The sequence below is a fragment of the Salarias fasciatus genome, chromosome 6 (assembly GCF_902148845.1).
Source record: "Salarias fasciatus chromosome 6, fSalaFa1.1, whole genome shotgun sequence".
Classification (NCBI taxonomy): domain Eukaryota; kingdom Metazoa; phylum Chordata; class Actinopteri; order Blenniiformes; family Blenniidae; genus Salarias; species Salarias fasciatus.
In genome coordinates this window covers 36,555,361-36,570,893 of record NC_043750.1, presented here as the reverse complement: position 1 = coordinate 36,570,893, position 15,533 = coordinate 36,555,361, and the positions used below count along the sequence as shown (strand labels likewise).

Genomic DNA, 15,533 nt, shown 5'->3' with positions numbered 1-15,533 from the left:
CGCTCTCGTTGTCTGCTGGACGGTGGTGGGCTGATTGAAAGAAGAAGAGAGTCAAAGTAGCAGCGTTTACCCAAATAAAGGGGGATTTTTACGACCATCAACAAAGGTGAGCTCTAAATGCATAAACGTAGACGCTCTGTGGTTTGTAGTATTTCACGGAGTTTTATTGAGAGACAAGTGAACGAAACGCTGTCGGCTTGTTGGCTAATGTTAGCACGCTGGCTAACATCTGGTAAAGCTACACATTAGCCACTTCTCCTCTCTGCCAACATCAAATCATGACTATTTCCAATAAATTTGATATTCGCGGTGTTTTTTCATAGTAAAGTAAACTATTGATGCTTTGCTTAGTCGCCTCAGACGACGTGTCTGGAGCTGCAGATTAAGTTTAATTCATACGTGGACTAGTTAGCTCACATTTAGCCACTTCAAATGAAACGTGGATGATTTTCATTCATTTCATCGTAAACAGTTTGACCTTTGGGCTGCTCGCTCTCTGCTCGTGACCCACAGTCGTGACGGCATGGCGTACCCCGGATCGCTGATGTGGGACGAGCACCAGGCGTACGAAGAGCTGCTGTACTGGGACGGGCTGATCCAGGACGGACACCGCCTCCTCCCGCATGATTTTGACAGGTGCGCACACAGCCGGGGGTGGGGGGTCCACAGCATCCATAGGGCCATCATGATGATGATGACCAGTGCTGATTGTTCACTCTGACAGCAGCAGGAATGAAAAATCTGTGGTTTCTCTCCTTCACTCATTTTGGGTGGGACATCCTGTCCTTGAAGGAGCTCTGCAGAGATGTTATTGTGTCCTGCATAGACTGGAAATCATTGTCCATCATGGATGACAGCTCAGCAAGTGTCCCTTTGACTCAATATCTACACAGTCCATGAAATATTTCATGCCATATCCTACACTAAAGTGATCTGAGAACAGATCATCTTTGGATCTGAAAAGTTTACTTTGTGGCCATCTCTTTTAATCATTATAGTTATTATTCCATTGCTCAATAATCCTGAAAACACTAATCCATCCCCAATAAAGCATTTTTCTGTAAGACTGTAAATAAGCCACAAATGCAAAATTTCATAAATGAGAATTAAGTATGCTATTAAAACAGATTCTTCATTTCACTTGACTCATAAGTCAACGCCTCTCTGTTGTAGCCATAGTTGTTTGTATGTACCCACTGACTTCCATTTATTTTCCTCCAGATATGAGGAGCTGCGTTACTGGTACGACTGCCTGTGTTACGAGGAGGAGCTGAGGCAGTACCACGACTACATCGCTGCTATCGAGCAGATCGAGGATAACCGTCACCACGAGGTTCTTTCATTCTATAAATCAATAGCATCAATTCACCTGGACTTTAAAACTCTATTATCTCTCTCCTCTTTCCATTACAAAACATTTTCCATTATTTTATTTTTCTACTTACTAAAAAAAAAGTTCTTCCTCTTGTATGGAAGTTTGTATCCTTTTTCCAGGATTTTTTAAAATCTCGACTTCCTTCATGTTTATACTTCTCAATTCTATTTTTTCATTCATGTGGCGTGTCAAATTAAAAGTTTATATGTCCAGCGTTTAAACTAAATATTGACTTTCTCTCCTTTATGTTTACTTTAAAAAGCAAAAACCTGAACCTGTGCCCATTTGATTTTTCCAATGAAGGCATTGTCGTCTTCTCGAAAGCACACCGGGCCTCACGATCGCCACGTAATGGCCAGACACGCCGAAGTGTACCCCACGCCTGAGGAGCTGGAGGCCGTGCAGAATATCGTCACCCACGTGGAGTGCGCCCTGAAGACTGTGTCTGACCAGATGGATACGCCAGCTGATGATGACAAATCCACTGAAGCAGAGACGTGAGTGAGACTTTTATTAGCTTCATCGTCTGGCCTCATTCTCCCACACTTCTTATTACAAGTGGATCCTTTTTTTCCTAACCAAGTGTTGGCTCCAAGGAGCGTCTCCTGCGCGGCGTCATGAGGGTCGCGCTGTTGGCCAAAGGACTCCTGCTGAAGGGGGACAAGAGCCTGGAGCTGGTGCTGCTTTGTAGCAACAAGCCCACGATTACACTACTGAAACAAGTGGCTGAAAAGCTCGCTGCACAGCTGGAGGTACAGAAAAGGCAGACAGCTTTTTCACACAAAGATAAGAGCTTTTTTTCACATTTGTTCTGTTTTTTGTTGTAAAGAGCATTTCAGCTGGGACATACACGGTATCCGAATGTCCAGAAGACGCGTCCATCGTTGTGACGATTGCCAAGGAGTCAGTCCTGACTCTGACTATCCACCTGACATCGCCTGCTGTCAGGACGCAAGGAAGTATTTCTGAAGAGGCGGTTAAAGCAGAAGAGGAAGGTGCGTATGTGGTCCGACCTCTCACTGGACATCTGCTCACACTAGCCGGGCGTGTGTGTTGTCAGTGTGGGGGTGCTGCAGAGCTCCACTGACGGAAAAACGCAGCATTAGTTTCCCATTTTCATCTCATGAACTCTCAGTGGAGCTCACACAGTGACGATCTCAAACTGATGCCAGTGAACAACCAACGAACGCTGCTTTCCACCTGCTGCTGGTGGTCTGAGACTCATAACTCGAAGTATCTGGCTGGAAAAATAGTGAATTTCTTTTGTGAAGCTTGAGTCCGTGAGGCGGAGAACAAACAGGCTAGGAAGGTATTTCATAGTTGTGATTCGTTCAAAGATTTTTGATCACAGGCAGCTGGAAAGCAGCGCTGCGCTGGTCCTCACTCGCTGGAGAGTCCAGTCCACATCTGGCGTTTGTAGCGCTTTGTTGTTAGTGACATTTCCCCAAGTCTTTATCTTTGTGGTCTTCATGATGAAAGTAAAAGCTTTTCTAAGAGTGACCAGCTCAGCGCGCATTGCATGACCTTGATGCTGAACATGTACATTTTGAACCAGCTGCAGCAAAACTGACAAGCAGTGGCAACATTTTAGTTTTTTTTCTGGAGAAAGTATGAATGGTAAGGAAAAAAATAGTGAAAATAAAGAGTTAATTCATCTAAATCACTGGTTAGGATGGGTGAAGCTTTGGTACGTGGGCTGTTTGTGGAGCTCCGGTGTTGCTCGGTACAGGCTGTCAGTTTGAGGAAGAAATCTAAAGTTGGAGGAAGTTCATGTAAAGGTCTGAGGCCCCGAACACAGAACCATACTGGTCTCAGAGCAGTTTGAGTACGTTTACTTAGTGACAGACTGAGACTGATTCAGACGCTGCATACTTGGTGGTCAGACCATAACAGACCATCAGTCAGTAATTTCAAAAAAATTCCCACGAGGTTTGTGTAAACTGTGATACCTAGAAAAAAAAAAACTTGTGGTTGAATGAGAGGAAGGCAGTGGAGAGGTGAGGATAAAAAAATGCAATAACTACATGAGTGAATTAGATTTATAATATATATATATTATATTTTTATATATTTCTCTGTATTCAAATCAACGCAGGGGCATTTAGTGTTGCATTTGCATGTTCTTCCTGGGCCTTCTTAGGTTTTTTTCTTCAGCTCCAAAAGTCTCACTTGGCAGCATCAACTCCTGCCATGTAGGATATTCATACATGAGATGAATATTAGCTGGATCAGTGACGGTTTACTCTTGGACCACGCTGATTCGGTGCTGAATGTTTCACATCACATTTTGTGAGACGAGCTGGAGATTCACTCAGAATTTGCTCAGTGAAGTTACAGATTTGTTGTACATTTGAAGCTCTTACAAATCAGTGGTTCTATGGGACGATTCTTTGACTTGTTTAATTCCGGGTCCTACAATCATCAGATACAAAGCACAGTTTCTTTCATAAGTGAAGCTGTAAGAGGAACACACTGATGTTCTGAAGACTCATAAAAAGGTTCTAAAGGTGTCTGGATTATTAGGCTACAAAACTAACAAAAAATAGTTTTTGAAACTTGTTTTATTGAAAAAACAAGAACCAATAAAATTAAACTTGTATAATAATGATAATAATAATAGTAACAGTAGCTTAATCCAAAATTATAAGCCTGATGTTATGTTTAGCCAAGACGTCACAGTGGCCTCAGAGTGAGGAGTCATAAAAATATGTGGCCAGAGTTGTAAAAATGAGCTGAAACTCGCCTTTGGCCGGTATGGCTCTCTCATGCGACCCCCTTCATTCAGGGACTGGTCAGTTTTGCTGCAGCGTGTGTCCGACGTGAAGTTTCTCTAAATGCTTGTGGTTTACAACTGCTGACCTTTTAGTTTGTCAAGTCTTTTAGGAACGCTGGACCTTTGACCAACTGGACACACTGTCTCAGGAGGAGGAGGGAGCAGCATACCCAAGCCGAGGGGCTGTGGGAAGGGGGGACCCACCTTCATTCACAACACCCTGTCAATACGACCGTCTGTCTCTCTCAGTGTCACACGCTGTTGGGAGTTTTACCTGGGATGTGCGTCAGGTGACAATTCAGCCTGTTGGGGCCAAAGTTTAGCGCGTTAGCTCCTCGGGACCCCCTTTCCCCGCTGCTGCTGGTTTGGGAAAAGCTGCTACTCCCTGAGCTGCAAGACAGAGCCGACCCCCTTGGTCAAACCGTACCTTTTCTTCTTACTCCACTTCGTCAATAGAATCGCAAACAGTCATCGATCCGCCGGACGTTCTGGACAGGCAGAAATGCCTTACTGCCTTGGCGTCTCTCCGCCACGCCAAGTGGTTCCAGGTTTGCATTCACGTCCTTATTTGTACGTAAGGTTGAACTGTTGAATGATCTTTTCTTTTACTTATTCTGTCCATTTAGAGACAGTGCAGGCTCTCTGCAGTGCTCACAGTTCCTCTTGATGTAGCCACAGATCTTAAAATGTCGAACTTTTAGACTGAGCAGAGTTAAACGGTCGCCTGCTGATTCATACCAATGACGGATGTGAGATGATCATTGGTATGGAGAGGAGCAGTGTTACAGCAGACTGAGCCCTCTCAATTTCAACGCCGCCTCCACACAAGCACTGAGGGCTGGCGTTTGATTTGGAGACGGCTCAGTGCTTCTGACCTCTCTGTGCTTGCTTTGTTTTCCGAGTCGTTTTGCGGAAACTCAGGAAGCACAGGGGCGAGGCGGGCGAGGCGGCGGCAGCCCCTTCTAACTGAACCGCCTTCCGTTTGTGTCTCCAGGCCAAAGTCAACGACCTGCCCTCCGCGGTCATTGTGATCCGGATCATGAGGGACTTGTGCCACCGCGTTCCCACCTGGACGCCCCTCTCAGGATGGGTGAGGACTCTGATCTTCTGGAAATCTGGGAGGTGCAATTGACTGACTTGCACCAGGTGTGGCGAGCACAAGCACTGTCCAGACAGCTTTAGTAGGGGATGAATTTCTTTTTAAGTCCACCAAACGTACAGCAACGCGTTGAGATGGTGATTTACTGCTCCAGCTTGCAGTAGCCTCAGCCCCAATACTAGAGGTATATGAAATCCGTTTTGTTTTTTCCCCAATTCCGTTTTTTCCGTTTCAATATTTCTGAATTTGGTATTTTGATTTTTAAGCTCATTTTTACCATTAAAAAAAGGTGTCTGGTAAGTGGAAATGAATAAATGTCCACAATTTAATAGGATATAACAGTCCATTTAATGTTTAAAGTCCTGCAACAAAGAAATACTTTTCAATTAGTCGCATGTGTCTTTGCGAGTCCAGTCCACAGTACGTTAACAGTATTTACAAAAAAGCTTTTCCCCTGAGGCATAAAAGTCCGTGTACTGTTCTGCTCTGTATTTAGCGCTTAGCGTGGAGTTTCATAACTTTTTTGAATGTGTGAGAGGGGAGGGAGCAGCTCGCTTGGACATCGTGTTGCTGCGTCGCGTCTCGTCGCTGCTGGAACGCGCGTTCACATTTGTTTTCAATTGTATTTTGACGCAAAATCGCGGAAAGCATTTGGCGGTGTGAACGCAGCTTTAGCATGTCAGCAGCGCTGTGGAAGTGACGTACACGTTGCAGCAGCTCGGGCGGTCCCCTCGGCATGTTTGCTTTGCACTGTAAGGTTCCATTTTCTCCCGAAAACTGAATTTCAGACCAGATCAGGACGAATTCCGCAATATTCCGCGTTTTATTCCAATTCCGTTTTTATTGGCCATTTCCGCTATTCCGTGAACACGGATTTCATATGGCTCTACCCAATACTGTGATTAGTTATTCACACCTGGCCTCATTAACCTGCCTGTATAGATCAGGCGCCAACCTCCGCTCATAAAACATGAAGATAATGCGGAAGTGCAAAAAAGCTGTAATTCTGGAGAGATTCCAGCAGGGGGCGATGATGCTGGTTTCAAAAAGAGCCCCGGTCCCATTGGAACCCATTCAAAAATGCCGATTTTCAGAGTGCAAATAAACATATAAAGCGTCCGGTTTCAGGACATATTTTGGTCTCTATCACTAGTTTCTATAACCGTGTTGCTTCACCAGACTCTGATTTTTACATAAATCATCTGTTAATTTTATATTACGAGTTAAAGTTTTGCATAAATCGCCCTATGACAGCGCCTCCTCTGTCCACGTGATGCCGTCACGTGACGGGCGGGACCAATCACATTTACATCCGGTTTCAAATATTCAATGCGGAGACGTCCTGCTGGACTCGCTGAAGCCTTCAGAACGGCGGTTGGGAACTCTATGGGTGACGTCACGAAAGGTCTGTCCATTTATATACAATCTGGCGTTAGCGCCACCCACAGTTCAAAACATGCATTGCAAGAAAAGAATGAACAAACGTAAAACGAGTGACTGTAAGAAACCGTGGACTTCATCGATTCACAAGGACCAGGCTCAAGAAGCCAACATGTTGGATTTGATCCACAAATCTTCGACTGTGTTCACTTTTCTTATTACTATGCAAACCGGTGGGGAATATAGCATATTTAATGTGTGTCACACTTTTCCATTTTTCCATTTTCCATGATCTAGTCTTTCTTTTTTCAAGTACCCTGGACTCTAATTTACTCCCACCTGATGGGTGTCAAGCGCCTTACTTGGTGTGTTTGAATGTGACTAACAGTGTGAAGTGGTGAAAATGGGTTCTATAAGTAAGGCACATTTACTCCTGTCGACCTTTTTATATTTGCATCTCTTGCATAAAGATTCCGATATTTCTGGGTCTCTGGTTGTCCTGAATCCTGTGCGGGATCCTCTCAGCTGCTCCGTTCATCACTGTGACTCTGCTGTGCCGCTCAGGCTCTCGAGCTGCTGGTGGAAAAAGCCCTCGGTACCTCAGAGAGGCCGCTGGGAGTGGGCGAAGCTCTCCGCCGGGTTTTGGAATGTGTCGCTTCAGGAATCCTGCTGAGAGGTGAGATTTCTCTCGAAAGCCACACCGGTGGGTGTACTGGCACACCGACTTTCAGGCGAATCTACAAATTCTACTGTTGTGTGCACAGACGGGCCAGGAATCAAAGATCCGTGCGAGAAGGAGCCGATCGACGCCACGGCGTACCTGACGGAGCAGCAGTGTGAAGACATCACGCAGAGCGCTCAGGTACTGTCCGGCCTGCAGACTCACGAACCACGTCAGAGCACAGCCGGACTGACGCCTGACGTGCTTCCCCCAGTTCGCCTTGAGGCTGTGTGCGTTCGGACAGATCTACAAGGTGCTGGGGCGGGAAAACAAGCCTCCCAAGCTACGCAAGTTCTCCGGCGCCAGCATCGAAGGGGGCACAGGTAGAGGAGACTCCCGAAGCTTCACGGTATCTGTTGTACACATGAGCACTTTAAAAAAAGACGATGTTGAACTTGTTTCCTTCAGCTCAGATACCCGGGGCCTACAGCCTTCCTGCCAAGAGGTTATACTCAGAGGTGGACAAAGAAGAAGAGGAAGACGAGGAGCCGCAGCTCAACAGCAAGCAGAGGAAGTTTCTCAAGTTTCAGAAGCGCTTTCAGAGGAAATCATGTAAGTCAGATCATCCAGTTTGTCACTCATCCTCTTCATTTGTCTCTTCATCTCTTCTCATTTATGTTGATGTGGGAGAAAAAAAGTTATAAAAACTTGTCAGTATCATTTAGTTCAGCACAAACTGGCACACACACACACACAGATAGATGTATGACATCTAAGTCCCGTGAAGGTTATTTACTCTTCTACTGAAACATATTGGATGAAATCGCTCCAGTTTATTATCATTTGAAACAGTATTATGATAAACATTAACATGTAACCTGCCTTCACTCAGTCAGATAAAAACTTCTATAAAGTCTTCCCTTTTTCTCTCCTGCTGTCGTGTCCTTGTAGTCACAGATGATCTCAGTATGAACGCCGTGATGCGTCTGAACCAGTACCGGCCCGGCCTGGAGTACCGGCTCACCTCCCAGACCGGCCCGGTCCACGAGCCGGTCTTCACCATGGCCGTGGACCTGAACGGGAAGAGCTACGAGGCGACGGGGCCTTCCAAACGAGCCGCCAAGCTGAATGTAGCCACCAAGGCGAGTTCTGCATCTCTGCAGTGATACAGCCTGGTCTCGGTGATGGAATCGAGCTGAAGAGACGAGTGAGCTCCTGGTTTGATTTGCCACAGGTTCTTCAAGATCTCGGTCTTCCAACCAGCTCAGAAACAAAATCAGAGTCCAGCGGAAACACTGAAGCGTCCCAAGAATCCGTCAAAGCTTCCTCAGCCACCTCCACAACTTCAGACGATGTATGTGTGTGTGTGTGTGAGAGTCTCACATGTTGGGGTTTGGGATGTTTGTTGAGTGTTTCTCATGGTGTGTGTCTCTGCTGCGAACAGAGCAGCCAGGGTCCCATCCTGACCAAGAACGGGAAGAACCCGGTGATGGAGCTGAACGAGAAGCGGCGCAGCCTGAAGTACGAGCTGTCAGCGGAGACGGGCGGCTCCCACGAAAAGTGCTTCGTCATGGAGGTGAGAGAGCAGGACGGCGTGCCGGAAACGCGAGAACAGCCTCAACTCTGCTTCAGGTTGTGTCTTCAGATATGCATGCACCGAGCTCCATGTTCTGCTGAAGTCGATTCACTGTTACAAATCTAAAAAACTGGAGCTCCTACCTGGAGCTGATGATGATGGTTTAACGTTCAGAAGAGATTTCTGTTCTGCTTTCGACATACCTCCAAGCACCGTGGTGTTCGATCGGTTTCCTCAGTGAGAACGTCTGAGAGAGTGCTGAAGATGTGCGGTCTCTGTCCTCAGGTGGAGGTGGACGGGCAGAAGTTCAAAGGTCGAGGCTCCAATAAGAAGGAGGCGAAGGCCTACGCCGCGCTGGCTGCTCTGGAAAAACTCTTCCCAGATGACAATGGAGCATCGAACTCCAACAGGAGCTTCTCCAAGAAGAAGGTGACGTACACAGACATGGTGAGTTCGTCCTCAAACAGAGAGCCTTCCTTCATCCGTTCTGTTTTCACCTCTCCCTAATAAACTGTGGGTGGCTGTTCCTGGTTACCAGCACATCCCAGGATTTGGCACAATCCGAGGAATCCCCTCGGACTCCGGGCCCCGGGGCTGGGGTCCCGGCAGGGGGGGTCGAGGCCGGGGTCGAGGGAAGCCGTTTGTCCCCGGGCCCAGCTATAACAGAAGTAAGGAATTTAACACAGAACACACGTCAGCCTTCACAGTGAAGGACGTTCACACACTGCTGGAGGAACAGGCTGTCTCGGCTACCAGGAAGACCCTCATCATTCATTTCCTCTGTTTTTCTTTTTAAAGCTAACTACAGTTACGAGAGCGGCGCCAGCACAGGCTACCGTGAGTATCCAGAAACGGGAAACATCTGGACTGATCTTAACGAAATTCAGTCTCTACTCTGATGATAAACGTGTAATTAAAATCTAATTAAACAACCAGATAAGTCAATTTCAGTAGAAATGTTGAGTTTCACGATGCTGACGTTGAGGCAACTCTGTTAAAATGTGATTATTTTCTCTCTCCCTTCCAGATAAGCTGTATGGTAACTCCGCTGACGCCTCAGTCAAAACACCGGGCTCTGAAATTGGCTACGGAACCTTTTACCCCGAGAGCAGCGCTAGCTACGCGTCCCAGCCCGACTCCGGCTCCGCCGGCGGCGGCGGGGAGAGCTACCAGTCCATGCCTCCCCCCACCGACCTGGAGAGTCCGTACAGCTACGGCTACGGCGACGAGAAGAAGAAGATGCTGACGCAGGGCCAGAACGAGGGCCAGAGCCAGAACCAGGGGGACTACTCCATGTACAGCACGGCCTACCCCAGCTCCGTCACCGGGGGGCAGGCCTACGGCAACTACGGTGAGGAAAGGCGGATGCCTGTTATCTCAGAGCGAACACACTTTAACCGCCTGCTCAGTCCAGCCGGGACGGTTTTCTCGTTGTGAAACATGGGGTTGGTTCAGTAACTCGCTCCTGGCTTCTCCTCCTGCAGGTTGGGGAAACCAGTCGTCCTGGAGCGAGAACCAGCAGTCGTACGACGGGACGTACCAGGGGTACGGAGACCAGAGCCAGGGCTCGTACTCCGGGTACGACATGAGTTACTGATCAGTCCGCTCGCCGCGCCGTCTTCACCCCCCGACCTTCACGACGAGCAGGAGGATGTCGTGAGATGCCACTTTCTGTGAAGGAAACAAGTGTTTTTCTTTCAACTGGATTTCAATTAGTTCTTTTTACCTCATCTATCATTTTTTTGGACATTTTGATCAACTTTATTTTATCCACAAAATCTGGCGTCGCCGTCGTATTGACACCAGTGTTGCATTGTGTGCGTGCGCGTGCGTGCGTGTGTGTGTGTATTAAATGTTGCGTGCTGGTTCTGTGTGAATTAGACTTAAAGCTCCTCTTTCTTTTGACCTGAAGAGTTATTCATCTGTGTTACAAAATGCTCTAATTGTGTCTTGTAAAACGAATAAATCACTCGTTTTGGAGCAGAGCCACATCATCCGATTCCTGATTACTCTGTAATGCTGTGAGGTGAAGTTCAGTTTGGCGGGCGCCGCTCCGGTATCGCCGCGGCGGTCTGCGAGGATGTGAACTCCAAGGAGTTAAACTCAGGCCAAGGTGATTTTCTTTTTTTTTTTTTAAATAGCTCCGATATTCCTCACGTCAGTGTTACTGAGGATGTTTTGTAACAAACACACACACACACACACACACACACACAGCTGGCGGTGTATGCTTGTAGCGTAGCTATGTGGCAGCTGGGTGATTAGTAAAGTTCAGAGGAAGACTCATTGACCCACAGGAGGAAAACTGGGGCAGTAGTGAGGATAATCAGTCCATTTTGAGTAAATAAATACACAGCAAAGTGCTGCAATTTTGCATTTATTCCTCTCTTGATAAAGATTCTTCAATGAAACATCACATGCCTTTCTCCCAGGTAAATATCAAACAGTATTCACTGCATGATTGTTCACCAAAGAATAAATTTAGATGTTAAAAAAGATTAACTAATTCATTTATGTTTATTCAATAAATTGAGACAATAGAGAGTTCATTGTTCAGTGTTATGAAACACGACCATCTATAAACCGAACAGGCTGAGTTTGCTATTAAGGATAAAAAAGAAACGGAGACGGAAAACTGTGATTAACACAGAAGTGGAAAAAGTGGAGTCTGGACACCAGCTATAATAACCGTAGTGGATCACATGGGCCCCGGATGACCCTCCGGTCCCAAGACTGAGTCAGGGCGTGAGCAACGATCATGCCCCTGCAGCGTGTCCTCCCAGAGCCTCTCCTCCAGGAAGACTGATAAAAAGACGATGAGCGGCGCCGCGGGGACGGAGAGTGGCCCGTCGGGTCCTGAGCGCCACACCACCTATCAGCGGTGAGTGATTTATCTCTGACTTTATTATCTGTGCTGCTCACCGCAAGCCTTCTTCTTTTCCTGACAGCTGCTTTTCCTTATTGATCTGTTTTGTGTAGTTCTGTAGAGTAAAAAAACATTTTGGGGGGGGGGTGCAGTGACCTCTGAGAGCCGTGAGGTGGTGACCTGTGACCCCTCTCTGGTTCAGACTGGTCAGGTCTGCTTTCATTAACCTCTATTAACTCCAGCTGGAGCGTGTCAGCCTCAGCGCTGCAGCCAATCACAAGCCACCTCCGTGCATAAAAAAAAACAGCAAGCCCAGCAGTTGTTGATAGTGTTTGGAGACAGGAAGCTGGAGCTCACATGGTAAGCTGTTGTGGTTGTTTCATGTTCCTTTTTCTGCTCTTGCAGGTGCTGACTCTCGGTCTTGGCTGTTGCGTTTAGTTTTAACACACATTCTGCTGCTTCCTTCTTTAGACGATGGCGTTTTATATTTTATGCGTGATGTTTGCCGCCGTCTCTGTGGCCCACTGCTTTCCTGCTGCCTTCCAGGACCTGGAGTTTGGTAGCAGTAAGTATGCCTTTGACTTTTCTTGAGCCTGGTTTCATAAATGGGCTGTTAGACGTTTCTCTCTCCTTGTTCCAGCCAACAGAACCTCCATCAAGTTCCTGGCTGTGGGCGACTGGGGTGGGGTGCCTTATCCGCCGTACATCACCGCCGTACAGAAGGCTACGGCTCGTGAAATGAGCAAGATAGCAGAGCAGATGGGAGCCGACTTTATTCTGGCCCTTGGCGATAACTTCTACTACAAAGGTGTGGACAGTGTGGATTCTCCCCGCTTTCAGGTCGGTTGAGCAAATCCGTTTTGAAACGCCGACTTCGGCTTGCTGGAACTTGAAGAAGTTTGGTCAGCAGGTTTCACTTTCGAATTTCCAGACTACGTTTGAGACGGTGTATACGTCGAAGTCTCTCAGGGTCCCGTGGTACGTCCTGGCCGGGAACCATGACCACGCAGGAAGTGTGAAAGCCCAGATCGAGTACAGCCGCAAGTCTGAAAGATGGTAGGAAGCCTGCAGGGGGGCCGCCGCCGCCTGCAGACACTCTTTAAAGATTACTGGCCTCAACATATTGACTGACTGCTGCTTCCTGCCTTTGTAGGCGATTCCCCTCCTACTACTACGAGCTGAACTTCCGCATCCCCAACACCGGGAAGACCCTGACCATCATCATGCTGGACACCGTCATGCTGTGCGGCAACTCCAACGACTACGCGGACGAGAAGCCCAGGGGACCGCTGCGAGCCGTGGACGCCAACCGCCAGCTGGTCTGGCTGCAGGAGCGACTGGCTCGGTCCAAGGCCGACTTCCTGCTGGTGGCGGGCCACTACCCGGTGTGGTCGGTCTCGGAGCACGGGCCCACGGACTGCCTCCTGCAGAGGCTCCGCCCCCTGCTCAACAAGTACAAGGCGACCGCTTACCTCTGCGGCCATGACCACAACCTGCAGGTGTGTGCAGGAAAGAGAACCTCATGCTTGGTGTCGCTCTGGCCTTGACCCTGACCCGTCTGTTTTCTCCTCCTGCAGTACATCCAGGAGTCCGGCGTGGGCTATGTGGTGAGCGGCGCCGGAAACTTCCTGGATCCGGACATCCGTCACTGGAAACATGTCCCGAAAGGCACGGTCAAGTTCTTCACGGGCCAGGCGTCGACGCTGGGAGGCTTCGTCCACGCAGAGGTCACCAAGAACCAGATGATTCTGACTTTCCTCCAGGCCAAAGGCACGTCTCTCTACCGCACGGTTCTGTCCCAAAGGGAGCTTAACGAATGAGTTTATGAAGACGTACGTTATCCGCAGTATAGTTCTGAATCTAGTGATTACTGCTGATCTTACCTTTTTAAAGCTGGCATTAAAATTAAGAATGTTTTAAGAAAAAAATCAACTACTTTTACATGTGACTTTATTGTATAAATAAATGCTGTTTCTAAGAAATGTCGAGTTGTGAGGTTTTTACATGAGTTTGTAGTTCCTGTTTTTGCCAATGGTCAAGTCGCTTGGTGGAGCTCTGAGACACGGCTCTGGATTTACTGTTGTTTGTGGATGTTTGGGTCCATTGAGGTACTTGAAATGTAGAAAATTCTTGTTGACTTTTGACTCCTCCTCAGGGGTCTTCATTAATAACAAAATGAGCAAAATCACTTTCATGTCTTGGCTCTTAAGAAAATAGAAATGGTACTGGTGCTCTTGTTTCCCAGCAAGAAGGTTGTAGCTTGAGGTTTTTACGTTTGCGTGTTCTCCCCCAAGCAGTGTTTCTTTTCTCTAGAATATTGACATTACCAGACACATGCATGTGAGTGGAGCAGACTCTGCCTTTTCCCAGAACTGACTTAAAGTGGTTTAGAGGGTAGATGTGGGGGGGAAGAGACTTTTCTATATGCACTGATTGCATGTCCAATATCTCAGGTTAATTCTGATGCACTTTTCCTTCTACAATCGTCAAAGGAACGGAACAGACGGACTGTGTGGTAGTTTTCACCAGACCTCAGCATCCAGCACCATTTTAAAGAATTCTCTTACTGGAGGAACTTAAATCCTGAAGTGTGGATCTACCTGCGTTGGTAGAAATGTACTGAAGGCTCAATCTGTTCAAGAGACAGTTTGGTTTACTGAGTAGATCAAGTCACTCTTAATTTTCTTGCATGTACAGATTTGTGGTTCAAGTCTGGATTTTTTAAGGTAAGAAAAAAATGTGAGGCGCTTGCACGTGACCTGTATTGTTGCTGAGCTGAACATGTAGATGTGCTCAGACAGACCTGAGCTCCTTCTGAGGGTGAAATGCTGACCCGGTGGTCTGCAGCTGAAGGTCGGCGCAGGTCAAGACTCCCACACACCGTTGAGTTTTTTTGTCCACCGCAGCGAGCTGGTCTGCCAGCAGAGGATTATTCAGGATGACGGCAGCTTGGCAGCGAGTGCGATCAGGATCAACTCGGCCAACCAATGACAATTAACCTCCGAGGGAAGGCTGGCTTCTATTTTTACGCTGTACTTCAGCAGACACCTTTAATTCTATGATTTCACGTTTATTTGAAATATCAGCTTAGATACTCGTCCTACACGATGAAGGAAAAACAGTTCATCAGCAGGCAGACATGAACGGATCTGAAACGGTTTGCATAAGTTTCTCTTGTCTTAACTACAGTCAAGCTGACACAAGGTGACTGGCTGCTGCTGAGCACCGCCCTGATCCAATTGGGATGAGTTACAGTCCGCTGGTGTCATGCTTCGTCACCGTGTGAGCCAGACTGTGCCAGGAAGAAGCTGGCCGCAGGCAACCCGAGCCGTCACCTGAGCGGAGGCGACAGGCCAGGATCACCTAACCTTAAGATGTGTAAATCCACCGCAGAGCAAAAGAAAACCTCGCCGCCGTGCACTGCGAGAGTCCCTGTGAGTTTACAGCAAGTGACAAAAGGAGTTAATCTTGTGGCTTAATGAGTGCTCCTGCGATGGGTTGAATTAAAGCTGCCATGTAGCTTTACAGAGAGTCAGGTTAATTTGCTGTGTTCGCTTTAGCTGCTCCAATCTCATTTGTGGCTAATTTAGTAGTGGAATCCATTCACTGTGGAAGCTGTTAATGAAAACTATACATGACTTATTCAGCTAAGTAAAGGAGAAGGAAAAAGGTTTAATAGATTTCAGAGCATAAAGAGAAACGTGTCCCCTCTGGAGGTCAACAGAGACCCGTTAGAAAGCTCAAACAGATCCTCTGCCTATAAAATATGAACTCAAACTGTCCAGAACCAAGAAGGAATTATA

General features: G+C 47.4%; 2 protein-coding genes across 2 annotated transcripts; both read left to right on the top strand.

Annotated features, from left to right (window-relative positions):
- On the top strand, nt 1–10,849 carry LOC115390210 (interleukin enhancer-binding factor 3-like). Its single transcript, XM_030093979.1, has 20 exons — nt 1–106; nt 514–636; nt 1,222–1,333; nt 1,679–1,872; nt 1,959–2,127; nt 2,205–2,370; nt 4,605–4,696; nt 5,143–5,238; nt 7,192–7,303; nt 7,392–7,489; nt 7,563–7,671; nt 7,757–7,900; nt 8,240–8,430; nt 8,523–8,642; nt 8,733–8,864; nt 9,150–9,311; nt 9,403–9,532; nt 9,663–9,701; nt 9,892–10,215; nt 10,349–10,849. The coding sequence occupies exons 2-20, from the start codon at nt 524–526 to the stop codon at nt 10,459–10,461; spliced, it is 2,616 nt and encodes an 871-aa protein (XP_029949839.1). The 5' UTR covers nt 1–106; nt 514–523; the 3' UTR covers nt 10,462–10,849.
- A 1,201-nt stretch (nt 10,850–12,050) lies between these two features.
- On the top strand, nt 12,051–13,706 carry acp5a (acid phosphatase 5a, tartrate resistant). Its single transcript, XM_030094101.1, has 6 exons — nt 12,051–12,090; nt 12,202–12,295; nt 12,371–12,570; nt 12,662–12,786; nt 12,884–13,229; nt 13,308–13,706. The coding sequence occupies exons 1-6, from the start codon at nt 12,088–12,090 to the stop codon at nt 13,548–13,550; spliced, it is 1,011 nt and encodes a 336-aa protein (XP_029949961.1). The 5' UTR covers nt 12,051–12,087; the 3' UTR covers nt 13,551–13,706.
- Nucleotides 13,707–15,533: the final 1,827 nt, after the last annotated feature.

Coding starts and splice junctions, on each gene's coding strand:
- LOC115390210 (XM_030093979.1), top strand. CDS start 524: ATGGCGTACCCCGGATCGCTGATGTGGGACGAGCACCAGGCGTACGAA. Junction 4,697..5,142: donor GCCACGCCAAGTGGTTCCAG/GTTTGCATTCAC, acceptor TTGTGTCTCCAG/GCCAAAGTCAACGACCTGCC. Junction 5,239..7,191: donor GGACGCCCCTCTCAGGATGG/GTGAGGACTCTG, acceptor TGTGCCGCTCAG/GCTCTCGAGCTGCTGGTGGA.
- acp5a (XM_030094101.1), top strand. Junction 12,571..12,661: donor TGGATTCTCCCCGCTTTCAG/GTCGGTTGAGCA, acceptor TCGAATTTCCAG/ACTACGTTTGAGACGGTGTA. Junction 12,787..12,883: donor AGCCGCAAGTCTGAAAGATG/GTAGGAAGCCTG, acceptor CTGCCTTTGTAG/GCGATTCCCCTCCTACTACT.